The 21,657-nt window shown below is 43.5% G+C and overlaps 4 protein-coding genes across 5 annotated transcripts; 3 read left to right on the top strand and 1 right to left on the bottom strand.

Annotated features, from left to right (window-relative positions):
- LOC8080908 (aspartic proteinase nepenthesin-1) lies at positions 388-1,806 on the top strand. The gene has a single exon (XM_002440599.2). It carries the CDS (start codon positions 496-498, stop codon positions 1,804-1,806), a length of 1,311 nt encoding a protein of 436 aa, XP_002440644.2. The 5' UTR covers positions 388-495.
- LOC8071190 lies at positions 9,422-13,786 on the top strand. Of its 2 annotated transcripts, XM_002440598.2 has the most exons (12): positions 9,422-9,636; positions 10,019-10,067; positions 10,680-10,832; positions 11,024-11,160; positions 11,248-11,317; positions 11,672-11,762; positions 11,862-11,931; positions 12,058-12,153; positions 12,496-12,595; positions 12,695-12,781; positions 12,901-12,977; positions 13,198-13,786. In XM_002440598.2, the coding sequence occupies exons 1-12, from the start codon at positions 9,460-9,462 to the stop codon at positions 13,360-13,362; spliced, it is 1,272 nt and encodes a 423-aa protein (XP_002440643.1). In that variant the 5' UTR covers positions 9,422-9,459; the 3' UTR covers positions 13,363-13,786. The 2 variants fall into 2 exon arrangements, with proteins under 2 accessions (XP_002440643.1, XP_021302671.1); XM_021446996.1 differs by lacking the exon at positions 9,422-9,636 and having other exon boundaries at positions 10,666-10,832; positions 13,198-13,692.
- Positions 14,826-17,551, top strand: LOC8079540 (universal stress protein PHOS32). The gene is made up of 4 exons (XM_002440597.2): positions 14,826-15,128; positions 16,796-16,905; positions 16,988-17,106; positions 17,208-17,551. The coding sequence occupies exons 1-4, from the start codon at positions 14,942-14,944 to the stop codon at positions 17,293-17,295; spliced, it is 504 nt and encodes a 167-aa protein (XP_002440642.1). The 5' UTR covers positions 14,826-14,941; the 3' UTR covers positions 17,296-17,551.
- LOC8071189 (DNA-directed RNA polymerase V subunit 7) lies at positions 17,931-20,610 on the bottom strand. The gene is made up of 2 exons (XM_002439280.2): positions 20,432-20,610; positions 17,931-18,716 (listed from the first exon to the last, which is right to left on the bottom strand). Exon 2 carries the CDS (start codon positions 18,704-18,706, stop codon positions 18,179-18,181), a length of 528 nt encoding a protein of 175 aa, XP_002439325.1. The 5' UTR covers positions 18,707-18,716; positions 20,432-20,610; the 3' UTR covers positions 17,931-18,178.

Below are 21,657 nucleotides of genomic sequence, written 5' to 3'. Positions count from 1 at the left end.
GCGTGCATATTCTTTCATACGTGTAATAGATGGCGTGCATATACACGTACGTATGAAAGATGTATTTACTACACTTTCTTATTAAATTATCAATTGTTACGCGATCGAGGCTACACAGAAAAGAATATACACGATAAACCCGAGGCTCTCATCCATTGCAGCGACGACCTAGGTCGTGCTGTTGAAACAATGCAAATGCAACAAGAGGTTCTTCGTGGGGGTGCAACAAGAGTGCCGTACGACTCCAACAGAAATTTCCAAGTATTTGCACGATCACAATTCACAATGCGGTGGACGTACGTGCTAGCTGCTATATATATATATATATATCCATCTTTGCATGCTTGTGAAAAATATAAGCACAGGAGGCGCGGCAGGTCTTGTGAAAAAACCAAAATGATCGTCACTGCTCATCACGTAGTTACCCTCGTCTTCTTCCTCGTCGTCGTTCCCGCTCTCCCGGCCCATGCCGAAAGCCGAGGCTTTAGCGGCACCATGATCCGCCGCGGCCGCACTGATACCACCACCGCCGCCATCAACTTCACTCAGGCCGCTCTCGAGTCTCACCGCCGGCTGTCATTCCTCGCCTCCCGGTCGTCCCAGGTCGACAAGCCGCAGTCCTCCTCGGCGAGCCAGTTGAGCAACAATGACACAGATACAGTACCCCTGAGGATGGACGGCGGCGGCGGCGCCTACGACATGGAGTTCTCCATCGGCACACCGCCGCAGAAGCTAACAGCCCTCGCCGACACCGGCAGCGACCTGATCTGGACCAAGTGCGACGCCGGCGGCGGCGCCGCGTGGGGGGGCTCCTCGTCGTACCACCCCAACGCGTCGTCCACCTTCACCAGGCTCCCGTGCTCCGACCGCCTGTGCGCCGCCCTGCGGTCCTATTCCCTCGCACGGTGTGCCGCCGGCGGCGCCGAGTGCGACTACAAGTACGCGTACGGCCTTGGCGACGACCCCGATTTCACGCAGGGGTTCCTCGGCAGCGAGACCTTCACGCTCGGCGGCGACGCCGTTCCGGGCGTCGGCTTCGGCTGCACCACCGCGTTGGAGGGCGACTACGGCGAGGGCGCCGGCCTCGTCGGGCTTGGCCGCGGCCCACTGTCCCTCGTCTCCCAGCTCGACGCCGGCACCTTCATGTACTGCCTCACCGCCGACGCCTCCAAGGCCAGCCCTCTCCTGTTCGGCGCACTCGCCACCATGACAGGCGCCGGCGCCGGCGTGCAGTCCACGGGCCTCCTCGCGTCCACCACCTTCTACGCCGTGAACCTGCGTAGCATAACGATCGGCTCCGCGACGACGGCCGGCGTCGGCGGGCCCGGCGGCGTCGTGTTCGACTCCGGCACGACGCTGACGTACCTCGCCGAGCCGGCGTACACGGAGGCCAAGGCGGCGTTCCTGTCGCAGACGACGAGCCTTACCCCGGTAGAAGGCAGGTACGGCTTCGAGGCGTGCTACGAGAAACCTGACAGTGCCAGGCTGATCCCGGCGATGGTGCTGCATTTCGACGGCGGCGCCGACATGGCCTTGCCGGTGGCGAACTACGTCGTGGAAGTGGACGACGGCGTAGTGTGCTGGGTCGTCCAGAGGTCTCCCAGCCTGTCCATCATCGGCAACATCATGCAGATGAACTACCTCGTCCTGCATGACGTCCGAAAATCGGTTCTGTCGTTCCAGCCGGCCAACTGCGATAGCTACAAAGCGAACGGGGCATCAGGCTCGCTGCCTCCCTTTTATCAGTTTTCTATCACTGTGCTTCTATGCTTCTATATCTATAATATGTATACTTCTGTATTTTAATATGTATACATGTTATAATATCTATAATATGTATGCCTCTATGCTTCTATATCTGTAATATGCTTCTATAATACGAATATATATGTACGTGTATTGAAATAAATGATTAGTACTCCTTGGCCTCATAAATTTGTAGTGTGAGAATTTTTTAAAGGTTCAATCAACTCAATGAATAATAGAAAAAAATTGCATAAATATGTGATAAATTTAACAAACACTGCTACAGAAACCATTTTCCAGGCAGTCTCCATGACCGCTAGATTCCAGTGAACCGATCGTGATGCATTTTTACTGCTAATTCTGAAGTGGGTGAGCCTAGTTCCACCCATTTCCATTGAAGCTTCTTTGTTGGAGCCGGAGGTGAAAAATAATTATCATAGTTGGCTCTGAGTTCCATCACATCGATCACCTAGCTACTCCCTCCATCTCAAAATAACTATCGTTCTCACTTTTCAAGAAACAACTTTAACTAAATATATATTAAAAATTAATACTTGTGGTACATAATGCGTATTATTGGAAAGATCTTTGAATCTATTTTCGACATATTTATTTAGAGATACAAATGTTACATGTGTTTTTTTATAAATCTAGTCGAACTTGTGATACGCAAACCCAAAATAACAATTATTTGGGACGGAGGAGTAGTTTAGAACACGGTGAAATAGACATCCTCGCCGCTTCTTATATCAACCCGGTGGTGAAAATGTGCAGCACAAAACCACCTGTCCTCCTCATTCTCTAGCCAGCTTCTCACCGCCAAACTCATGGAGAATGGTGGTGTTTGAAGAAAGCATACCACTCCTTATTCTCCAGCCAGCTTCTCACCGCGAAACTCATGGAGAGTGGTGATTTTTGAAGAAAGCTACCACGGTTGGTAATTAGCCTCCCTTTCATTTCAAGCTTGTTGCATTTGTGTAGATTGTCTTACATTTTGAGATGGTTCATGGAGATACTCTTCCTTCATTTAGACCAATTTCACCATTTCGCTCGATCATGGAGGAGTCTGCCTAGCATGTTTGGTTTCCTTGATTGTGTGAGATTTTGGAATAAACTACAAGATACCTACATGTTGCTGCCTAAATTGTGAAGAATTTGAAATGAGTGCATAACGCGTTGGTGTTTTGAACCGCGACCAACTAGTAAATTTATATCTACGTGTCTAGGTTCGGATGGTGCACAAACAAACACAAGGATTAAAACTAGTTCGGACAGAATGTCTCTACGTCCAGTTGTGAGCTGCTCGTGTTGCTTGCGAGGTTGTTTACAGTAGGGGTTACAAACAGTCGAGAGAGAGAGAGAGAGAGAGAGAGAGAGAGAGAGAGAGTGGGCTTCCAAGTCTCCGTGGTGTTTGAGAGTTGTGAGTGTGCGTGGGCTTGAATGTTGATTGTTGTTGTGCCCTTGAAGGGGCGTCCTGCCTTCCCTTTTAAAGCTCAAGGGAAGGGACTAGAGCACATGTGTAAAGAGAAGACAGAGAAGTTAAAAGAAGAAAGAGAAAAATGGGTCTCCAAGGGGTCGTCTCTCCTCCTTGCGGATGAGCGGATCGGATCCTGCCGACCCTGTAGATCTTGTAGCGTTGACATGGAAGGCGCCATCTCATCGTCCTTCTAGCCATAGCGATAGTGTGACATCCATCAGGGTGCATATCCATTGTCTTGTGCTCCTGGGGTGTGAGAGATGGTCAACTGGATCCTTAGTGAATCTCCATGCCATTTTAGGTGACACAATGCAAAAAGTACATGTGTGGTACAAGAGTTGGCACCACAGTGTCGCCCTGTGGCTATGTGTGACTCTGTAGCTACACCTGATCTGGGCTAGGGTCATGTCAAGGTGTGACATCCCATTCTTCCTAGGTGTCGTTAGAGGCGCACATGCGTGGCAGTTGGTCATGATGCAGGCGTGTTGGCATGATGTACCTTCCGCCCTCAGCCTAGGGATTCTACGTAAAACCACCATCGGATGGGGCGAAACCACTGCACAGGGGGCCGGACGAGGCAGAGCCCCACCCTTGGGTTCGGACGAGGCGAAACTCGTACCCTTGGGGTCGGGCAAATCGGAACCCAAACCCTTGGGGTTGGGCGAGGCGTGAACCATGCATTTAGGGTCGGCCGAAACGTTGGCTTTGCCTTAGGGTTGGATTGGTACAGCTGATCGTTGGATAAGCCAGTTTGGATGAGTGCTAACCCCGGACAATAGATATCCAGATATTTATATCTGACATGACGTGACTATTATTAGTGGAAGATGACGTGAATAGATAGTGGAAGATGATGTAGATGTTTTGCATGTTGAGATAGAACTTGTAGTTGCTTTTGTTTGATCATATGAACAATGGAGGTTCTCGAGGCAACCTCAATGGTTTGCACCAGGGGCATCTTTTGGTCAAGTTCTATGTCAAGCGTCCTTTGTTCTGTGTCTTTGTGAATCTCCTTAACGGAGATACCGGTGGTCACGTCATGTACGACAGTAGCTTCCACACACACACGTGTCAGACAACAAGGAGTCAACAGGTGCACAAGCTGCCACAAGAGAAGAAGGATCGATGATGTCGGAGAGCGCCAAGCAAGAGAACAAGGGACCAAAGAGGTCGTCATGTCAACAACGAAAGTATGCTGTGCATGTGGCTCTGAATGTTTTTCCAAATGGTTGGCCGCATGCGCTAGCAATAACTTGATGGTAGAAGCCTCCTCCTTGAGGGGATGCATCACTTCTTCTAGACAAATATATAATTGCAATCAAGTTTTTGAGCTCCAATCAAGGACTCCACCAAAGGCGTGATCGTAGACTTGAGGTTCAAAGGCATCGAAGCAAGAGGGACACAACAACTACGACAGTTGTGGTAAACGGTACTAGAATCATAATCCTTGCCACACAAACTATAAGGCGTAGTCAACGATGAGTTAACGTTGACATGTCCTTGCGGTGCAGACATAGCCACGGAGTTTATTGCTAACATTGTAGAGCAACATCCACTTGGAGTAGGCATATATGGCCACGACGTTAGCCCAACTCTTTGTTTGTTGGGGATGGTGAAGTTTCACAGAGCTGGAAACAACTTGTGAAGTAGGATCCACTTTGTTTGTTGCGAATCTTGCTCAAGGTTCAAGATGCATGGATCCTTCCTCAGGGGCATCATTAAACAAAGAGTAAAGAAATAAAGAACCACGTGAACACAGGAGGTTCAGAACAAAAGTAAATATCATGTATATATATGGTGTGTATTACACATGTGTCATCTCAATTCTCAAGCCTAACAAGAAAGAAAATGATTAATGCTTTGCGTCCTCGAGCACGTCGACCATGAACTGCATGACCGTCACCTGCGCCTGCAGCTGCGCGATGTAGCCGGCAGCGCGCAGGAGGAGGAGCTCGTCGACCTCGTCGCCGTCGCCGTCACCGCCGCCGCTGCTGCTCGGCACGAGGCGCCTCAGCACCTCCATCTTCTTCCTCACCTCCATGTCGCGTCGCCTGCTGCAGGCCTTCACCCTCGCCTTGCCTTCCGCGGCATCGACGTCCTTGCTCATCGTCGGCTTCGTCGTCGGTGAAGGCCTTCTTGCGGCGGCCATGGCGGCGGAGGATGCCACCGGCGGCCTTGTTCTTCTCCTCGCCGTCGATGTCGACGGGCTGCAACCACGGCTTCCGGTGTGGGCACCCATGGCCAAAACGTTGTAGGCTGTATAGCTACTTGCAGTTATGACTATATGGGATAATGAGGAGAGAAACGAAGAATGGAATCCGATAAACTAGAGGGAGATAGATGAAGATATGAGGGGATTGATGCTAAAGAGAGGGGGGGCAAGGGGTGTTTATATAGATGCTATATAGGAGCTAGCTATAGGCTGGAAGAGAAGATATGTGTGGGGGGGAATTATTAGGTGGCATGACAAAAGACGGATCAGGAATAGTTAACTTCAGTTTATGTAGTGATCATCCAAAGCAAGCTAGCTAGTAGATCATATATATTGCATGTGGATACGATACGGTGCAGATTGACAGGGGAGAATGCAGGCAGAGGCAGGGCAGGCATGTTGTTGGGATGCAAGCATTGCATTGCTTGAAGGTGAGGGCAGGCATGCATGCATGCATGTTCTCCTAACTCATCATGGCCACATGCCACCACATGATTCCTTAAACAACCAACCAACAAAACACACACACACCCCTCTCTATCTATCTATAATCGATCCAAGCAGAAGCAGACACCTCTGAAGCGCCACCAACCATGCACTACTACTACCCTATACTATATGCACTTCACTTGCCTTTTAATTTTTCCTCGTCAGAACACTCTGTAACGTATCTGTATGTATCCCGGCCCCATGCATGCATGTGTGATGTGTAGTGGGCCCCACGCGCTCCACCCCTCCTTTGCCAGCCTGCCACCTCAGCAAAAAGTGTGCAGCAAAGAGCCTGCATCATGTGTGAAGAAAAGTCGCCCTGTATCATGTGTGTTCAGGGTGCATCCGATCCCTACATATATGCATGTTAGCTAGTAGGGATATAAAATAAAATAAACAGCATGGATTATTAGCAGGCTCTAAACTAATGTGCCAGCATGTTCCCCGGTGGGGAGCTGGTTATGATAGACGCAAATGCTCCAATCAATCAATTGCATGGACTAGCTAATGGGATGCATCGCACATGTAACAATTAATAATCTCCATGATTTATTAGGCCAGCGTACCTTGATTTTCAGCCATGTTCCCCTCCTCCCCCTCATGACATATGTCAACGGGGAACCATGCATGCATGATGTGCGCATCGTTATCCTCGATCACACATATATATGTATCGACTATCAACATGACATGTGTGTCCAGCCGTCGATGGGGACCGTACCGCGATCTTCGGTACAGGGATTAGTGGTTAGCACGCGCAAATTGGGCAATTTCCATGAAGATCCCCGTTGCATAAATTCAGTTGTTAGTATTAGTGCATAGTCGTGCTGTTGCAACTCATGTGCATATGACGGCAGTTGAGCAACCAGGTGTTGGTTGGTTAGTAAAAGGAGGCATGTGGCCAGTTAGACTACTAATCATGTGTCCTAGATCAAACAACGGTCGAGGAGACCGTACTATGTATGGATGAATTAATCATCTCTCATCATCAGGTATATTACATATAGGGCACATGGAGAGTAAAGTTGACCTTATACAGAACCACAACCAGAAATTTATATTTGTGACGTGAGGTTGTTCTAGTGTTTTAGCATTCGAAATTTAGTATAAACATTTCCTACCAAATGTCTTTTAGCGAGGATTCTCATATGCTATGACTTATGGCAATGTTTTATTACTATTTAAAAATACTAAGATAACTCTGCCATTTTAATAGTGAACCGTGTTCTTCTCGAGTTCTCGTATGCGTTTATCGGTTGGTCTTTCGACATTGCACATGGATACAAGTTTAGCTAGATCATCAACCCCTAATAAGCTAATCACATTTGCTTGCGTAGGTTATTGCTTTCTGTGGTTGCTGACTTGTTGCTTGCTGCACTATGTTCGTGCCGGCCCGTTTATTATATTCTCAAAGTTAGTATTCTTCCTTTATTTCAAATTAGAAGACGCTTTAGATTTTTACTATATATATATATATGTGCATAGCGAAAGTTATGATCTAGAAAAGACAAAACGTATGCATGAAATATTACTTTTTTAGAATCATGCATGAAATATTACTTAGACCTGGTCATACATCTAGTGGGCCTGAAAATAAAAGGAAAAAATCCGATGCCTTTCTTTTTTCCTGGTCCGTGCTCCTGGGCTGGAAATCGCAGCCCAAGCCCGCCCGTCGTCTGGCCCGACGAGGCAATGACGACAATCCTTTGGCCTTGTTTAGTTCAAAAAAAATTTATCAAAAATTTTAGATCCCGTCACATCAAATCTTGCGGTACATGTATGAAGTATTAAATATAGATGAAAATAAAAATTAATTACACAGTTTACCTATAATTTGTGAGACGAATCTTTTGAGCCTAGTTAGTCCATGATTGGACAATATTTGTCAAATACAAACGAAAATGTTACAGTATCCAAAATCCCAAAATTTTACCAACTGAACAAGGCCTTTGTCCCGTCAGCACCGCACCATTGTTTCCTTCCACCTCTCTCTGTCCAAGGTAATACAAGAAACACGAACTGGCTAGGTTTTTGTGGTAAAACCTGTCCACTTGAGTTCTAAGTGTTCAAAATTTTCTAGATTTATTTTATTATTTAATGGCGCTATACTTTTAAAGTATCAAATCGCATGATGAATTTTGAAATTTGATATAAAAAACTAAATTCAGATTTTAAAATTGGAAAAAGTCTATATAACCCCCCAAAGTATCTAAGGTGGAATACTTTATCCCCCAAAGTATAAAACCGGATATTTTACCCCCTGAACTTTCAAAACCGGTCAAATAACCCCCTCGAGTGGTTTTAGAGGGTGGTTTTGTATTTTTCTTTTTTATTTATTTCCGCTGAATCTTTGAAAAATCATAATAAATCACAGAAAAATCATAAAATGAAAAGTTCAATTTTGTTGGACTTCTGATGAGTAGATCTACACAATGAATATATAATATGGTATACTTTAGTACAAAGTTTTGGTTGTAGATTTAAATCTATGTTTTTCTATAATTAAAAAGAATAATTCATATATGTAGTTCCAATGGTTCAATTGTGGTAAATTTTTTATGGTGGACTCATTATTGTATGCTTGAACTATGGTAAAAGTTTCGTATCCATTGGATCAAGTAAAATTTAGTTATAGATTTATTTAGCTTTATTCTTGTTAAATCTATGCTTTATCTATAACTAAGTTATATGTGATCCAGTGAGTATGAAATTTTTACCATAGTTCAAGCATACAATAATGAGCCTACCATAAAAATTTTACCACAATTGGACCATAGGAACTACATATATGAATTATTCTATTTAATTACAGGAAAACATAGATTTAAAGCTACAGAAAAAACTTTGTACTAAAGTATATCATATTATATATTCACTATGTAGATCTACTCATCTGGAGTCCAACAAAATTGAATTTTTTATTTTATAATTTTTCTGTGATTTATTATGATTTTTCAAAGAATCAGCGGAAATAAATAAAAAAGAAAAAGACAAAATCACCCTTTAAAACCACTCGAGGGGGTTATTTGACCGGTTTTGAAAGTTCAGGGGTAGAATATCCAGTTTTATACTTTGGGGGGTAAAGTATTCCACCTTAAATAGTTTGGGGGTTATGTAGACTTTTTCCTTTTAAAATTTGAAGATTGAAATTGAATTTTTATATTCAAACTTTTTATTCGTAAAATTATGAAAGTTGGAATTAAAAAAATAAAATAAAATAAATTAGAAGTTTAAAGTTCAAACATTTTAAACTTAAAATATTCAACATCTCAAATCTAAAGGTTCATGCGTTCATTTTAGAGAAAATTGAATAGAGCAACAATGATTCCATTCTCTTGATAACCTAAGATGGCCAGCGGTAGATTATCAATGACCATTTAAATGTTCACGTCTCAGAATCAGCTACCTCCATATTAGCCGTCCATCTCGTAATCGACGGATGTGAGGTCCTCCGACCACCGGCCAAACCGTTTCTTCATCCAAGAGATATTTCTCAGCGCCGCTGTGAAGTGGCCGCGCGAGGAGCCAACCAGCCATGGCCGCCGTCCCGGTCCCGCCACCGCCTCTCCTCGCCTCCCACGCGGCCGTCCGGGCCGCGGCCTCCGCCGTATCCCACTCCCGCCGGGTCCGCCTCGCCGGCGACCACCCGCCGCAGGTCGCGGCTCTCCGGCGCGGCGACTGGGTCAAGCTCATCTGTGGCGCCAGCTTCGAGGTACCATGCGTCCATGCCCCCTTCCACCTTGTTGCTTCACCCGTCACTAGATTGGGCTCCAGGGACTACCGGATGTGCACAGTAGGGTCAAATGGATAGGAAGAGCAGCGGGCGCTTCATCTCCATCTGACGGTGAAAGCTTGAAAGGCAGAGGGGGGAGGGAGGAAGCTACGCACTTTATGCTGCTGGTGTTAGCTTAGAAGGAAAAGTGAATCAGGTTTAACCTGTGGAGGACAATTCTCTGGTACAGTTGGTGTTTGATGTGGTAGCACAGTGAGAGTAGCAGTGGCCGCGATGCAATATGCACGAGTGAAGAATTACTGACTGACTGTGGCACTGCGCTATAATCCTCATGTTGTTTACATGTTTATTGTTCATGCAGGATGCTGCTGATGTCAGGAACCTCTCCCTTGTCTACACTCTTGCTGGAGGTACGCGTGTTGATTCAACTGGGAGACATTCGTTTGGATTGGATATTTTTAGCATTTTAGATTGACATTGTAACAGTCCACGTTGCAGCCCACATGTTTTCTTTATATATCTTCACTTCAGTTAGTCAAGAATTGAGATTTTAATTACTTGTAGCTTGACCTTTTGTTTAACAACCAGAATTGCAGGAAAAAAAAAGCCTAAAACACTGGCATTAATAGAGCACAAGGACTTAGTGATTTTGAAAAGCAGGGCAAGATAGGACTAGAGTACATATTACACACCAAATGGAATACAAGCTACACATATGCATATTGCAACTTTTGTTATGAAGCTTCTATTCAATATCTCCTGATGAAGTGATTGGAGAAACTTCCCTTAATGCATGACAACTTCAAAGCTTCATGAAACTAAACTTAATGATTAGTTCATCCAATATTTTAGTTATTAGATAAATAACAAAAGTTTGTGGTGTTTTTCAAAAAAAAATAATTGCGGTGGCTGTGGGTATATATTTCTGCTAAGTTAACAGTTCTCCTGCAGTGATTTTACCAATAAAAGAAGACAAAACTTGGTGTTACACTTATGAATTACGGACAGTTCTATGCATGCAGTGGATTGCATCGATTGTGCAGCAGATGCATCTGTGGTGGGTGCAGTGAATGAGGGTATTGATGTAGCGGCATCAATCGTACCAGAAGTTCAAAGGCCATGGGTGATGATTAGTGTTAATGATGATTGCAGAGATCTTCATTTCCGTAAAGCTGGTAAGAACATGCTGCTTCGAAAATCATCTGTTATACTTGTTTGTTTGACTTAATGCATTATCTTTAATGTCACTTCAAAAATATTGTTTTGATTATGATATTGCTATTAGTTTCCTGCTTTCGCTACAAGTATTTGCCAACCTGTTAACTTTGAACTTCATTGTGTCTGAAAAACATTGTTTATTATCTAGGGTTTGATCCTGAGGATTGCCCACCGGATTGCTCAAAGCCATGTGAGAAAGTTTGCCCGGCTGATGCAATATCACTAGAGCATTCCATGGTTGGTGGAGAGCACACTGGATCTGATCCTTTACGTGGTAAATATGAGGTATCAGTTGCTTTGGTTCTTTACTTCTTTTATTCTGCTCCTGTTATCTTTTTCATTAGCTTTATTTTCCTTATGAGTCTTGGGTAGGGTGGTGTAATTACAGAGCGGTGCTATGGATGCGGTCGATGCTTACCAGTTTGCCCATATGACAGAATAAGTGAGTGCTGTATTTTGTCTTTGTTCGGTTCTTGTCTTTTTGGCACCATCTTAATAGTTCACTCGGTGTTAATAAGACAAGCAATACCTTGAATCATAGTTCTTAAGGCGTAAAGGCGAGGCATGACAATGCACCACCGCCTGGACGCCTAGGCTCCCGCCTTGCCCGCCTAGGCGAGCATTTTGCAAGGCGCTAGAGGGTCGCCTGGACGCCTAGGCGTCGCCTTAAGAACTACGCGTTGGATTGCACATAGCCTTCATTGGATGCAAATGTAAAGTCACCTTCTGTTAGTTCTGATCCCTCCTCCCTTGTGTATCTTATAGAAGCTGCAAGCTTTGCTTGAAACCATTTCAGGAGCTGTGTCCTATGTTCGGGACCCTACTATGACTGCTGAATTATTGAAAAGTAATGATGTTGATGCAATAGAGATACATACCACTGGAAAGTATGTTTTTCTTGTCTCAGTTGTTTTGTTGGTTGAGTTAACTTTCGACTTTTCTCCATTTCATATTACACTTGATCTGATATATTCTCACCACTGTAGGGGAACTGATATGTTCAATACCCTCTGGGACAGCTTGAGTGGGTCCATCAATAATGTGAAGCTGGTTGCAGTAGGTTCCACAATTGGTTACATGCTTTATCCACATATTTGTATTGCTGAAAATGTAACCGTGTCTTTTTATTGACAAAAATCTTCCATTCCATCATTATTTATGTGAAAGTTTCCCTTTTTTCAGGTTAGTCTTCCTAATATAGGAGAATCAACTGCCGATCTCATGAATGCAATGTACATAATAATGGAGTCCCAATTTAAAGGGTATAATCTTTGGCAGGTTAGTTCTCAAGAGAATGATTACTCAATTGCTGCTTTCCAATATTGTGTGTATAATCCAGTGTTAGACACATCCTTGTTCATGACCTTATTAACATTTTTTTTAAAAAAAAAATCATGTTAGCTTCAAACTAGATATTTGAGATTGTCTTGATTATGTAGTTTTAAATCTATTAAGTTTGTTGTTACATTTTCTGTAAATGCCAGCATCACTTTGCTAATCATCTTGATGTCATGGGAACCTAACATGCATATCATTTATGTTGTACATTTGAATTTTGACCCTGTAAACGTAATGTGCTTTTTTGCTGGGACTTTCTAAATTGCTTTTCTTTCGGAACAGTTAGATGGCCGACCTATGAGTGGCGACATTGGCCGAGGTGCAACAAGGGAGACAGTTTCTTTTGCCACTCATGTGGCTTCAATGTCAGAAAGACCTCCTGGTAAATGAAGGCAACAATTGAAATGTTTTTGGCCTTATGTGGCTGTGGCTCTGTCGTCCTTGTATTTTCTAATTATTTGCTGTGCCTGTGGTTTTGAAGGCTTCTATCAGTTGGCCGGTGGCACCAACTCATACACTATTGACTGCTTAAAGAAAGCTGGTCTTTTCCAATCTATTTCTGTTGCAGGTAATTTGTTTCTTACATTCCTTTCCTTGTGCAATTTGTAATTTTAGAAAAACTTATACAACCTATCATTATGGGGTGAATGTCTTTCTGAAAATATGTTTTATTTAATTGAAATTCAGGGACCGCAGCCTCTGAAATAGCCAGTTCTCACCAAGCTTTAATCGGAGGGATTGCTTATGGTGGCTATGCTCGCAAGGTTTGAACTAGTAATATTAAATCTCCATCCCTTTCCTAGAGGAATGATCTTTGAATCATCATCATCATCAAATAGGCTGGTTGCATTTGTTGATGATGTGGCATCTACTTCCCTATTGTGGATTTTGTTCCTTTACTATTAGTTCAGCTCTTACTGAAAACATGGTGCTCACATGTATGCGATGTGTTCTCATAATTTTTTTTCCCTGCATACATCGCAGATCGTTGGACGGGCTTTGCGCAAAATACCAGAACAGTTTGGTCGTGTGCGCATCGAGGATCATCCGGATCATCTACTGGAGGCACTACAAGAAGCCATGTCATTAATAGGACCTGTGAAGGATTATAATCCAGTCCTTCCAAGCCTTTCCCATGACACAAGTTGACAGACAATAAAAAGAAGATAGCTACAGTACTTTCCAACCCAGTTTTGGGTCTGCACTGCCATCCAGAAGGCGAAGAAAAAGCGCAGCATATTGTAGCCGTGGCAGTGATGTCAATGTGGTGATCATTGGACGAGGAAACTAATGCTAGCTGTTGGTCGATCGCTCGTTCTAGATGGATCAAGGGCTACCTGTGGAACGTGGAGTGCCGTGGTCCTGCAAACATCTCACGTTTCCTTCTGTCTTTGTAGATGCAGCAGTTGAATTTTCTGGAATACAAAAAACAAAAAACGTACATGTGAAACAAGTTGCCTGGTGTTTTTGCCTTTCCAATTGGCTGACCCTGACCGGCCATATCCATATCCTTATGCAGGCACATCTGCAGAGATGACCTTTGACAAATTCGAGCAGCAGCCACCATTTTTTAGACGATGTGTTTTGTAGCGTAGCGTAATGCCTATGATCTGTTGTCTTTATATGTCTAGATAGATAGAGTTATACTATCTAGTTTGAGTATTACTATGGCAGCATGAGAAAGAGGTGACAAAAGATGACAAGTTGGTAACAAAAAAAAAATGAATGCATTACTTTTCGCAGAAGGAAGAGATAAAAGGCAAGGAGCTAAACGTACTTGCCGACTGCAGGGATCATTGTCACTGCCACATGCCCACATGCACATCCAAGATCAAGTTGGTATTAACCAAAACAAAAAATCTACTACCTATGTCCCCAAAAAAAATACAATTCTCATATTTCGAAAATTCAAACGATTTAAACTTTAATCAAAGTTATGCGAAAATGTACTAATAACATTTATAATATAAAATAAATATTGTTAGATTTACTATAGAATGTGTTTTTAAATATAAATTTGTTCATATAAATTTTAATTAATATTATTTACTATAAGAGCAAATCCAATAGTTTGCTAAAACTCAATTGGCAAATCTATAGTTTTGCCAAGTCTTAAAACCAAATGCCAAGTAAAAAAAGAGGCCTTCTCCAACATTTGGGCTTGGCAAAAGAACTTGGCATCCTAGGATTTTTGCCAAAATCACAAAATTGAGCCTCCAACAAGTTGGCAAAACTAGTTGGCAAATTGGGATACACGTGATGCCAAGTGATGGAGGACTTGGCATATTTGCCAATTGAAGGGGGAATTTTGCCAAGCTCACAAAATTGCCAAGTAGTTTTGCCAACTTGTTGGAGGCTGTTTTTTTTGTTTTGGTAAAAATCCTAGGATACTACTGTTAGTAAACTGTTGGAGTTGCTCTCTATATATGGTTAAAGCTGAGATTGTTTGACTGGCATTATTCTCGTAATTGCATGCATTACGGAGGGAGTAGAATCCAAGGTCACGGAAGCAAAACTGCAGCGTGCAGGGATCGGTATCATTGTCACTGCCACATGCACATCCGTGGCAGCGTCGTTTGGCATCTATTAAAATTATCATATAGACAGAGACCGGAGGCCACCGCCTTCTGCAGTCCATAGACGGACCTCCACGAAACCACCACCAGACCACGAGCACAAGAGGTCAAGAACCTGACAACCTGTACGAGGAGAGGAGGAGGAGGAGGAGATGGCCGGCGCCGAGGGCGAGAGGTGGGTGGGGCTAGCGACGGACTTCTCGGAGGGGAGCCGGGCGGCGCTGCGGTGGGCGGCGGCCAACCTGCTGCGCGCCGGCGACCACCTGCTGCTGCTGCACGTCATCAAGGAGCCCGACTACGAGCAGAGCGAGGCCATCCTCTGGGAATCCACCGGCTCCCGTACGCGCACCCCTTTCTCCAATCTCCTCCTCCTCCTCCTCCTCCTCCTCCTCCTCCTCCTCCTCCTAGTGTTCTTGCTTGCAATTGCAATTCCTAGGTGCTAGTGCTACTACTGCTAGCTAGGAGGTAGCCGTTCCTCTTCTTTCTCGCTAATCTTTTTTTTTCCCATAAACACAAGCGCTAGCACGATTTCGCGGCCATTAAAGATCCGGGAAGCCTAGGATTACTTGCTGCTCCATGATCCATGCCGTGTGTGCCATGTACGAGGCGATTGACTGATTATAACGCCTGATCTTGCCCCATCAATCTAAGCACGGTGGTTGTGATTCTTGCCTTTCCTGCCTCTGCTTGAGGTTGTTGGAGTTACTGTTCCTGCTGCTAAAAAAAGGCTGCACAACTTGTTCCTGCCGATCATCACATTTTCAGAAAACGAAATATCTTGGCCTACTGGCGTCCCTCTCCCTCTCATGTGTTTGGAGAAAGTAGGGAACCAATCTAATCCAATTGTGGGATTCGGAGTAACAGTCGTTGATATGATGTGCGTGGTTGAAGCTGGCATCCTCGCCATCGTATCTTTGATATTCCAGCCTGGACTAATTTATTTCCTTTATTCGGTTTACCAATTACCATGCTTTCCTAAAACTGGATCACGACCTACCTTTTTAACCTAAAGATTTGGGGTTGGGATAGAATGGTACAGGGGAAATTGGTGTGAGCCTGGGAAAAGTGTGTGTGTGTGCCTGCAAGTAATCATGCCTTAAATTAAATTCGTGTCAACTTCATCATCAGTTTACTTGATTTTCTAATAGCAGCCAGTGGTCAGTGGATGCTATTGCTAGTTCAGTATCATTTCCTAAGGACAACTTGCTAACTACCATATGCTGCCTTGATGGAGTCACTTTTGACCATAAGCTTTTTGTTCAGCTCAGAGGTCAGAGCTGTTTTCCATTTTGTTCAGAAAGGTGTCACTGCTCAGCTGATTTTTACCCTGCTATTGTGCTAGGCGGTAAATTTGCTGCTAGTAAACATTGCAAACTACTAATGGGCAGTTCACTTAATCTTCTCTGAAGAGTATTAACCTGGCTAGCCTGTGACATCACGATTTCTTTTAGAGATGACGTGGTATTCTTACACAGACGTAGTATATCTTTCGGATACATAACGTGAAATCCAGATTTTCTTTTTATTTGCTTCATTCTATTCTGCTGCTGTAAATTTCTAAAGGTAAATTTAGCCAAATCATTTTCTAAAGGTAAATTTAGCTATTGTTGAAGGAAAAACGTCTCCAACAGACTTTGTAAATAACTCTTCAAATTTAGCGGCTCTCCATCGCACCTTATTCGCTCTCTACTTATAGCCTACCTCACTAGCTATCCTTTATAGAGTCTGTTGGAGTACTCTAATATCTTTTTGTCAAATCTATTTTAGAGAGTAGCTAAATCAGTAAATTTGACTAGTCTTTTTGGCTAATCTCTTGGAGATGCTCTAAGATTCAGTGATCAGTTCTAGCAACCTATATGTTTCAGCTTAGTATCTATACTTTCGATATTTCATAGCATCAATGTAGATGTTTACTTCCATCCTAACATGATTTAACATCATCAATGTCGTTATGTGATGGCCTGAATGCTCAATAACCTCACTGCACTTTTTTTTATTAAATATAGCGTTGATTCCCCTCTCGGAATTCTCTGACCCTATTATCGCGAAGAAATATGGAGCAAAGCCCGACATAGAAACCTTGGACATCCTGAACACTACAGCTACCCAGAAGGAGGTGAGCACACCAAGCCATCGTGTTCTGCCATTTCCTTCTCAGTGTTGCTTTATTGAGGTTTTGTGTTTCTTCTGACAAACAGATTATGGTGGTTGTGAAAGTCCTGTGGGGAGATCCACGTGAGAAGCTCTGTCAAGTTATCCATGACACCCCGTTGAGCTGCTTGGTTATAGGAAGCAGGGGCCTTGGCAAGCTCAAGAGGTTGTACCAAGCTGCTCGCAAAACTGTTCTTGTGACTTGTGTGTCATTGAGCGTACTGTCTTCGCTGATCGCAGTGCTGATCTTCTGATATCTTCCTGCAGGGTGCTCTTGGGAAGTGTCAGCGACTATGTCGTGAACAACGCAACCTGCCCTGTCACCGTCGTCAAGTCATCAAGCACCGAAGGTTGATCTCATCACCGAAATGCCTGAATGTGTTGTTATAATAAAGATGGTTGGCCTGATGAAGAACATGCACTAGTTTCTTGCTATCTGAAACATGTTGAACCAGGCAGTTCTATTGTAATAATAGATAAACTACCTTATGAAGGACATGGTTGTGTAATAGCACTGTTTGCCAGAGTAGATGTACTATGCTTTTGTTGCTGTATGAGTGATGTTTATATCTTTGAGGTTTTGAAGAAGTGGATCCTATTATTCTTCTGCAGTGCTATGTGATGTCTATGCTGGTACTTCAAAAAAAAAAAAACCCTTTCGATTTTGACTATAAAAATCAAAGGACTGCATATTTCAGACAAGATAGATGAACATGCTCAGAGAAAGATTCCGGCGGTGAGTTAATATGACGACAGATGTTATGGGTACATGGATGTATCAATATGCAATGCAAGTCAAGCAGCACTACGCATGCAAATTCAACCACTGACCAGATTACATGGATGTATCAATATGCAATGCAAGTCAAGCAGCACTACGCATGCAAATTCAACCACTGACCAGATTACATGGATGTATCAATATGCAATGCAAGTCAAGCAGCACTACGCATGCAAATTCAACCACTGACCAGATCAGGGAGCGCCATGTAGCGTGAGCTTCCAAGCAAGCATAGAAAGGGGACATCCATGGACAACCACTGTTCATCAAAGTACACTGATACATTCAGACCAGAGCCAAATGTCACCGGTATCAGCATCTAAAAGACCTACCATGTCTCAGGCACTACAGAGCAAACTACTGGCAGCAAAGTTTAATTCCACACATCAGATCCACCCATCCATCCACCATCTAACGAGCAATGTACATTGGAACCCATTTAACCTGTGGAAGCAGTTCACAGTGGCCCAAGGAAGTCACCAGCAATCGTAGCAAGGAGCTGGAACTGGCGGTCAGCCTCCATCCAGCGGAACCCCAGTACCTTGAAGCGCACGGCAGTGTCCTTCTCCAGCTTTGAGTGGTCGTTCATGAACATCGCATTCTCCCCACCTATGTACTTGTAGTCGCTCATCGATTTCTCAGCCAGGAAAATGCTCTCCACGGGTCCAGATTTCAGGAACACACCATGCTTGAGGATCCTGTCCACGTGGCCAACCATGACCTCACCCTTCATAGGCTTCAGTGTGATGCAGGTAAATGAGACTGGGAACAGTACATCTCCAGTTAGCTCACGCACTTTCCCTTCAGATATCGCCTTCAGCTGACTAACGGCAACGTAGTAGCCATGCTCTTTGGAAGCCCTCCTGTTTGTGACATCCTCCAGAAGACGCACAATGATAGCCTTGCGGAGCAGGAGGCCCTTGCGGTCCAGCTGGCTAGGTGAGATCAGCACATTCCATGACATCTCTGCCTCAAGAAAAACCATGGCTTTGTACCTGCCAACAGAGAAAAAGAAAACAAGATATCTACCTTTTAGTGGCTTGATAAAACTCAGCTGAACAAAGGACATGCTTACTAGATCATTTCAGGTAAAACTGGGGTAAACCATTATTTCATAGAAAACATACAATCGTGCATGCAGTATTGTCACACAGTAGATTACGAGTATAAAACAAAACTATGTTGGAGGCAACATTAACTAAAATTTGAATGTCAATACATAGTTATGGAGCATGACTTCTGTTATGGGTTGTAGCCTTGTAGGAAATATCCGAAGGTTGGAGGATGCTTGCACAGCCACACATGTGGTGCACTGCTGCTGGTTGGGACTCATCCCCCGTCATCATCACAAGAATTTAATGCCAGGGATAAGGAAAGGCTTTACAGGGCACTCACAATGCAAGACTCTATCACAGAGTCCAAGACAATTAATTATATATTATTTATGGTATTTTGCTGAAGTGGTAGCATATTTATTTAAGAAAGAGGTAGAAAAAATAAGACTCCAAGTCTTATTTAGACACTAAGTCCACATTGTTCGAGGTAATAAATAACTTTAGACTCTATGATAGAGTCTGCATTGTGAGTGCCCTCATTCCTTCATAGCTTGGTCCAATACAGTTCACTTCTCTAGGCTTATATAGAGGGCTTCTCCTAAAAGCTTACAGAAACTACTGAGATCAAAACAATGCTGGAACCAAGGCTTATAGTCTGATACAATTCTCCTCTGTAGGTTTATGCAGAGGACTCCTCTTATTAACAGCTTACAGAACTCCCTTTTTGTTTCTTGACCGTATATATACGCTTTTGTTACCCTTTATTGCAATAAAATTCCAGTTGGGGCTTAAACCCCTCCTGTTTCATCCAAAAAAAAAACAGCTTACAGAAACTACTGGAATCAAAACAGCGCGGGAACCTAGCCATTATATAATCTAACAGCAATTATCTACTTGCAATAGTTGTTTCCCCACAGCCCACCCTATACTGTGTCTCAGAGAAGTTCTGACGAAAAATGATTCAAAATAAAGTTTCTTTTGATTGGGGTTATAAGGTAAAGGTTCATATTTTACACTGGCATTTCAATAAGACTACAGAATTGTTAGCACTTAACATTTAACAAAGTATGCTGTATGCAGTGGCAGCAGAGAAGATTAGGGATAAGAGATGGTTGCCCTGACACCTAAAGGCCCCCATCAACCACAGCTCTGAGGACGTGCCCGCTGCAGCAATACCTGGAGTACAAACAATTGAATTCTACAAGAGTTGTATAATTGAGCTATCCTAGTGCAATACATACATCAGAGGATGAGACATTCCTATACAGCTATTGTAGCAACCTACAAAAGCAATGAAACAGCAGAACAAATTAATACGTAAAACAGCATGGGTCCATTATCATTTCTAGTTTCCAATTGTAGTTGCACAAGCAGAATGAAACTAGACTTGACTTATTATGTACGGATCCCCCCCACCCCTTCTCACTTCTACCTGACGGCTGACGAACCCAAAGTAACAATTTCAGACAATTTCAGACAGACCAACGCAGATCATTCAGTATCGCAGAGCAGAGGCGGATCCAGAAAAGGGACAAATCTGATTTATTTATTTATTCAAAATGTTCGAAGGTAGTAGGCATCAAATAGCCAAATAGTAGTTAGGGTTTGGCGCTCGGTTTTAAATAGCAGGAAGGGAAGAGAAGGGATGGGAATACCTGGTGAGTGCCCGTCGCCGGCGAAGATACCGACGAAGGCCTCGGCACCTAGCGCAGGGCGGTGACGGCGGCGCTGACGGCGGCGGGAGTCCACCGGTCGTCGGAGAGAGAGAGAGGGAGTGAGACGTGCGGTGGGCTCGCTATCCACCTTGTCCTTGTGGAAGTGCCGCGTGGGTACTTGGGTGTCTGACGAGAGGGGCCGGGTCCAGGTGGAGGTGCCGCCTGCGGGCCGAGGCCCAGCGGCGAGCGGTTCGGGCCGCGACCAAGCCGCGCCGTCCTTTGGGCATTTGGTCATTTCAGTGTGTCTTTCAGGTCTTTTTTTTTTGGGGAATTGTGTGCCTTTCAAGACATGTAGATAAATTAGAAACACTTGGACACATAATATAATTAATAATGTCCCCTACAAATATATATGGTACAATAATACTCCTTTTTTAGTTCCACAGGGGAAAGATCTTGTTTTCACGTGAAACAAATTCTACTTGCTTTTGTTACTCTCTGGATATGCTCTGGGAGACTAATAATGTGTTTAGTTTGGAAAGTCATCTCATGCTTCATGAGGTGACACATCATGAGTTTATTCCATGATTTTTTATGTAATCAACTCATCCCTTGTATATATACTAAGGCCTTGTTGTTTAGTTCCAAAAAGATTTCGGATTTTGGTATTGTAGCATTTTCGTTTGTTTGTGTCCAATCATAAACTAAATAGGCTCAAAAGATTCGTCTAGTAAACTATAGACAAACTGTACAATTAATTTTTGTTTTTATTCTATATTTAGTGTTTCATGCATGTGCCACAAGATTTGATGTGACGGAGAATCTTGAAAAGTTTTTGAATTTCAGGGTAAACTAAACAAGGCCTATCTTAATTTTATTAGTTTATGAGGAGTGAGAAGAAGATGAATCACTTTATTTCTCAAACCAAACATATCTTAAGTATAGTTGAGTACGATACACCACAAATGGTTGTAAGGGACACATATAGACATAAAGAGGATAAAGTCACATATTTTCAATAGTTTGAAAATGGTGAAAAGGAACACTAAAAACTTATAAAAAGGGTTCTAGAAGTATATATGACCGTACAAGCCCGCGTTCCATGGTCCTCCAAGGTACATATCTCTCCTCCAACTTTCTGTGTCCAACTAAAAAGGAGAAAATGTCATAATACGATGACAACCTTTGAGTCATCTGAATAAAGCATAATACTAGATGCTAAAAAT

Source organism: Sorghum bicolor, chromosome 9 (genome assembly GCF_000003195.3).
Source record: "Sorghum bicolor cultivar BTx623 chromosome 9, Sorghum_bicolor_NCBIv3, whole genome shotgun sequence".
Lineage (NCBI taxonomy): Eukaryota > Viridiplantae > Streptophyta > Magnoliopsida > Poales > Poaceae > Sorghum > Sorghum bicolor.
The sequence above is the reverse complement of the archived record's forward strand: the minus strand, read 5'-3'. Positions and strand labels throughout refer to the sequence as shown.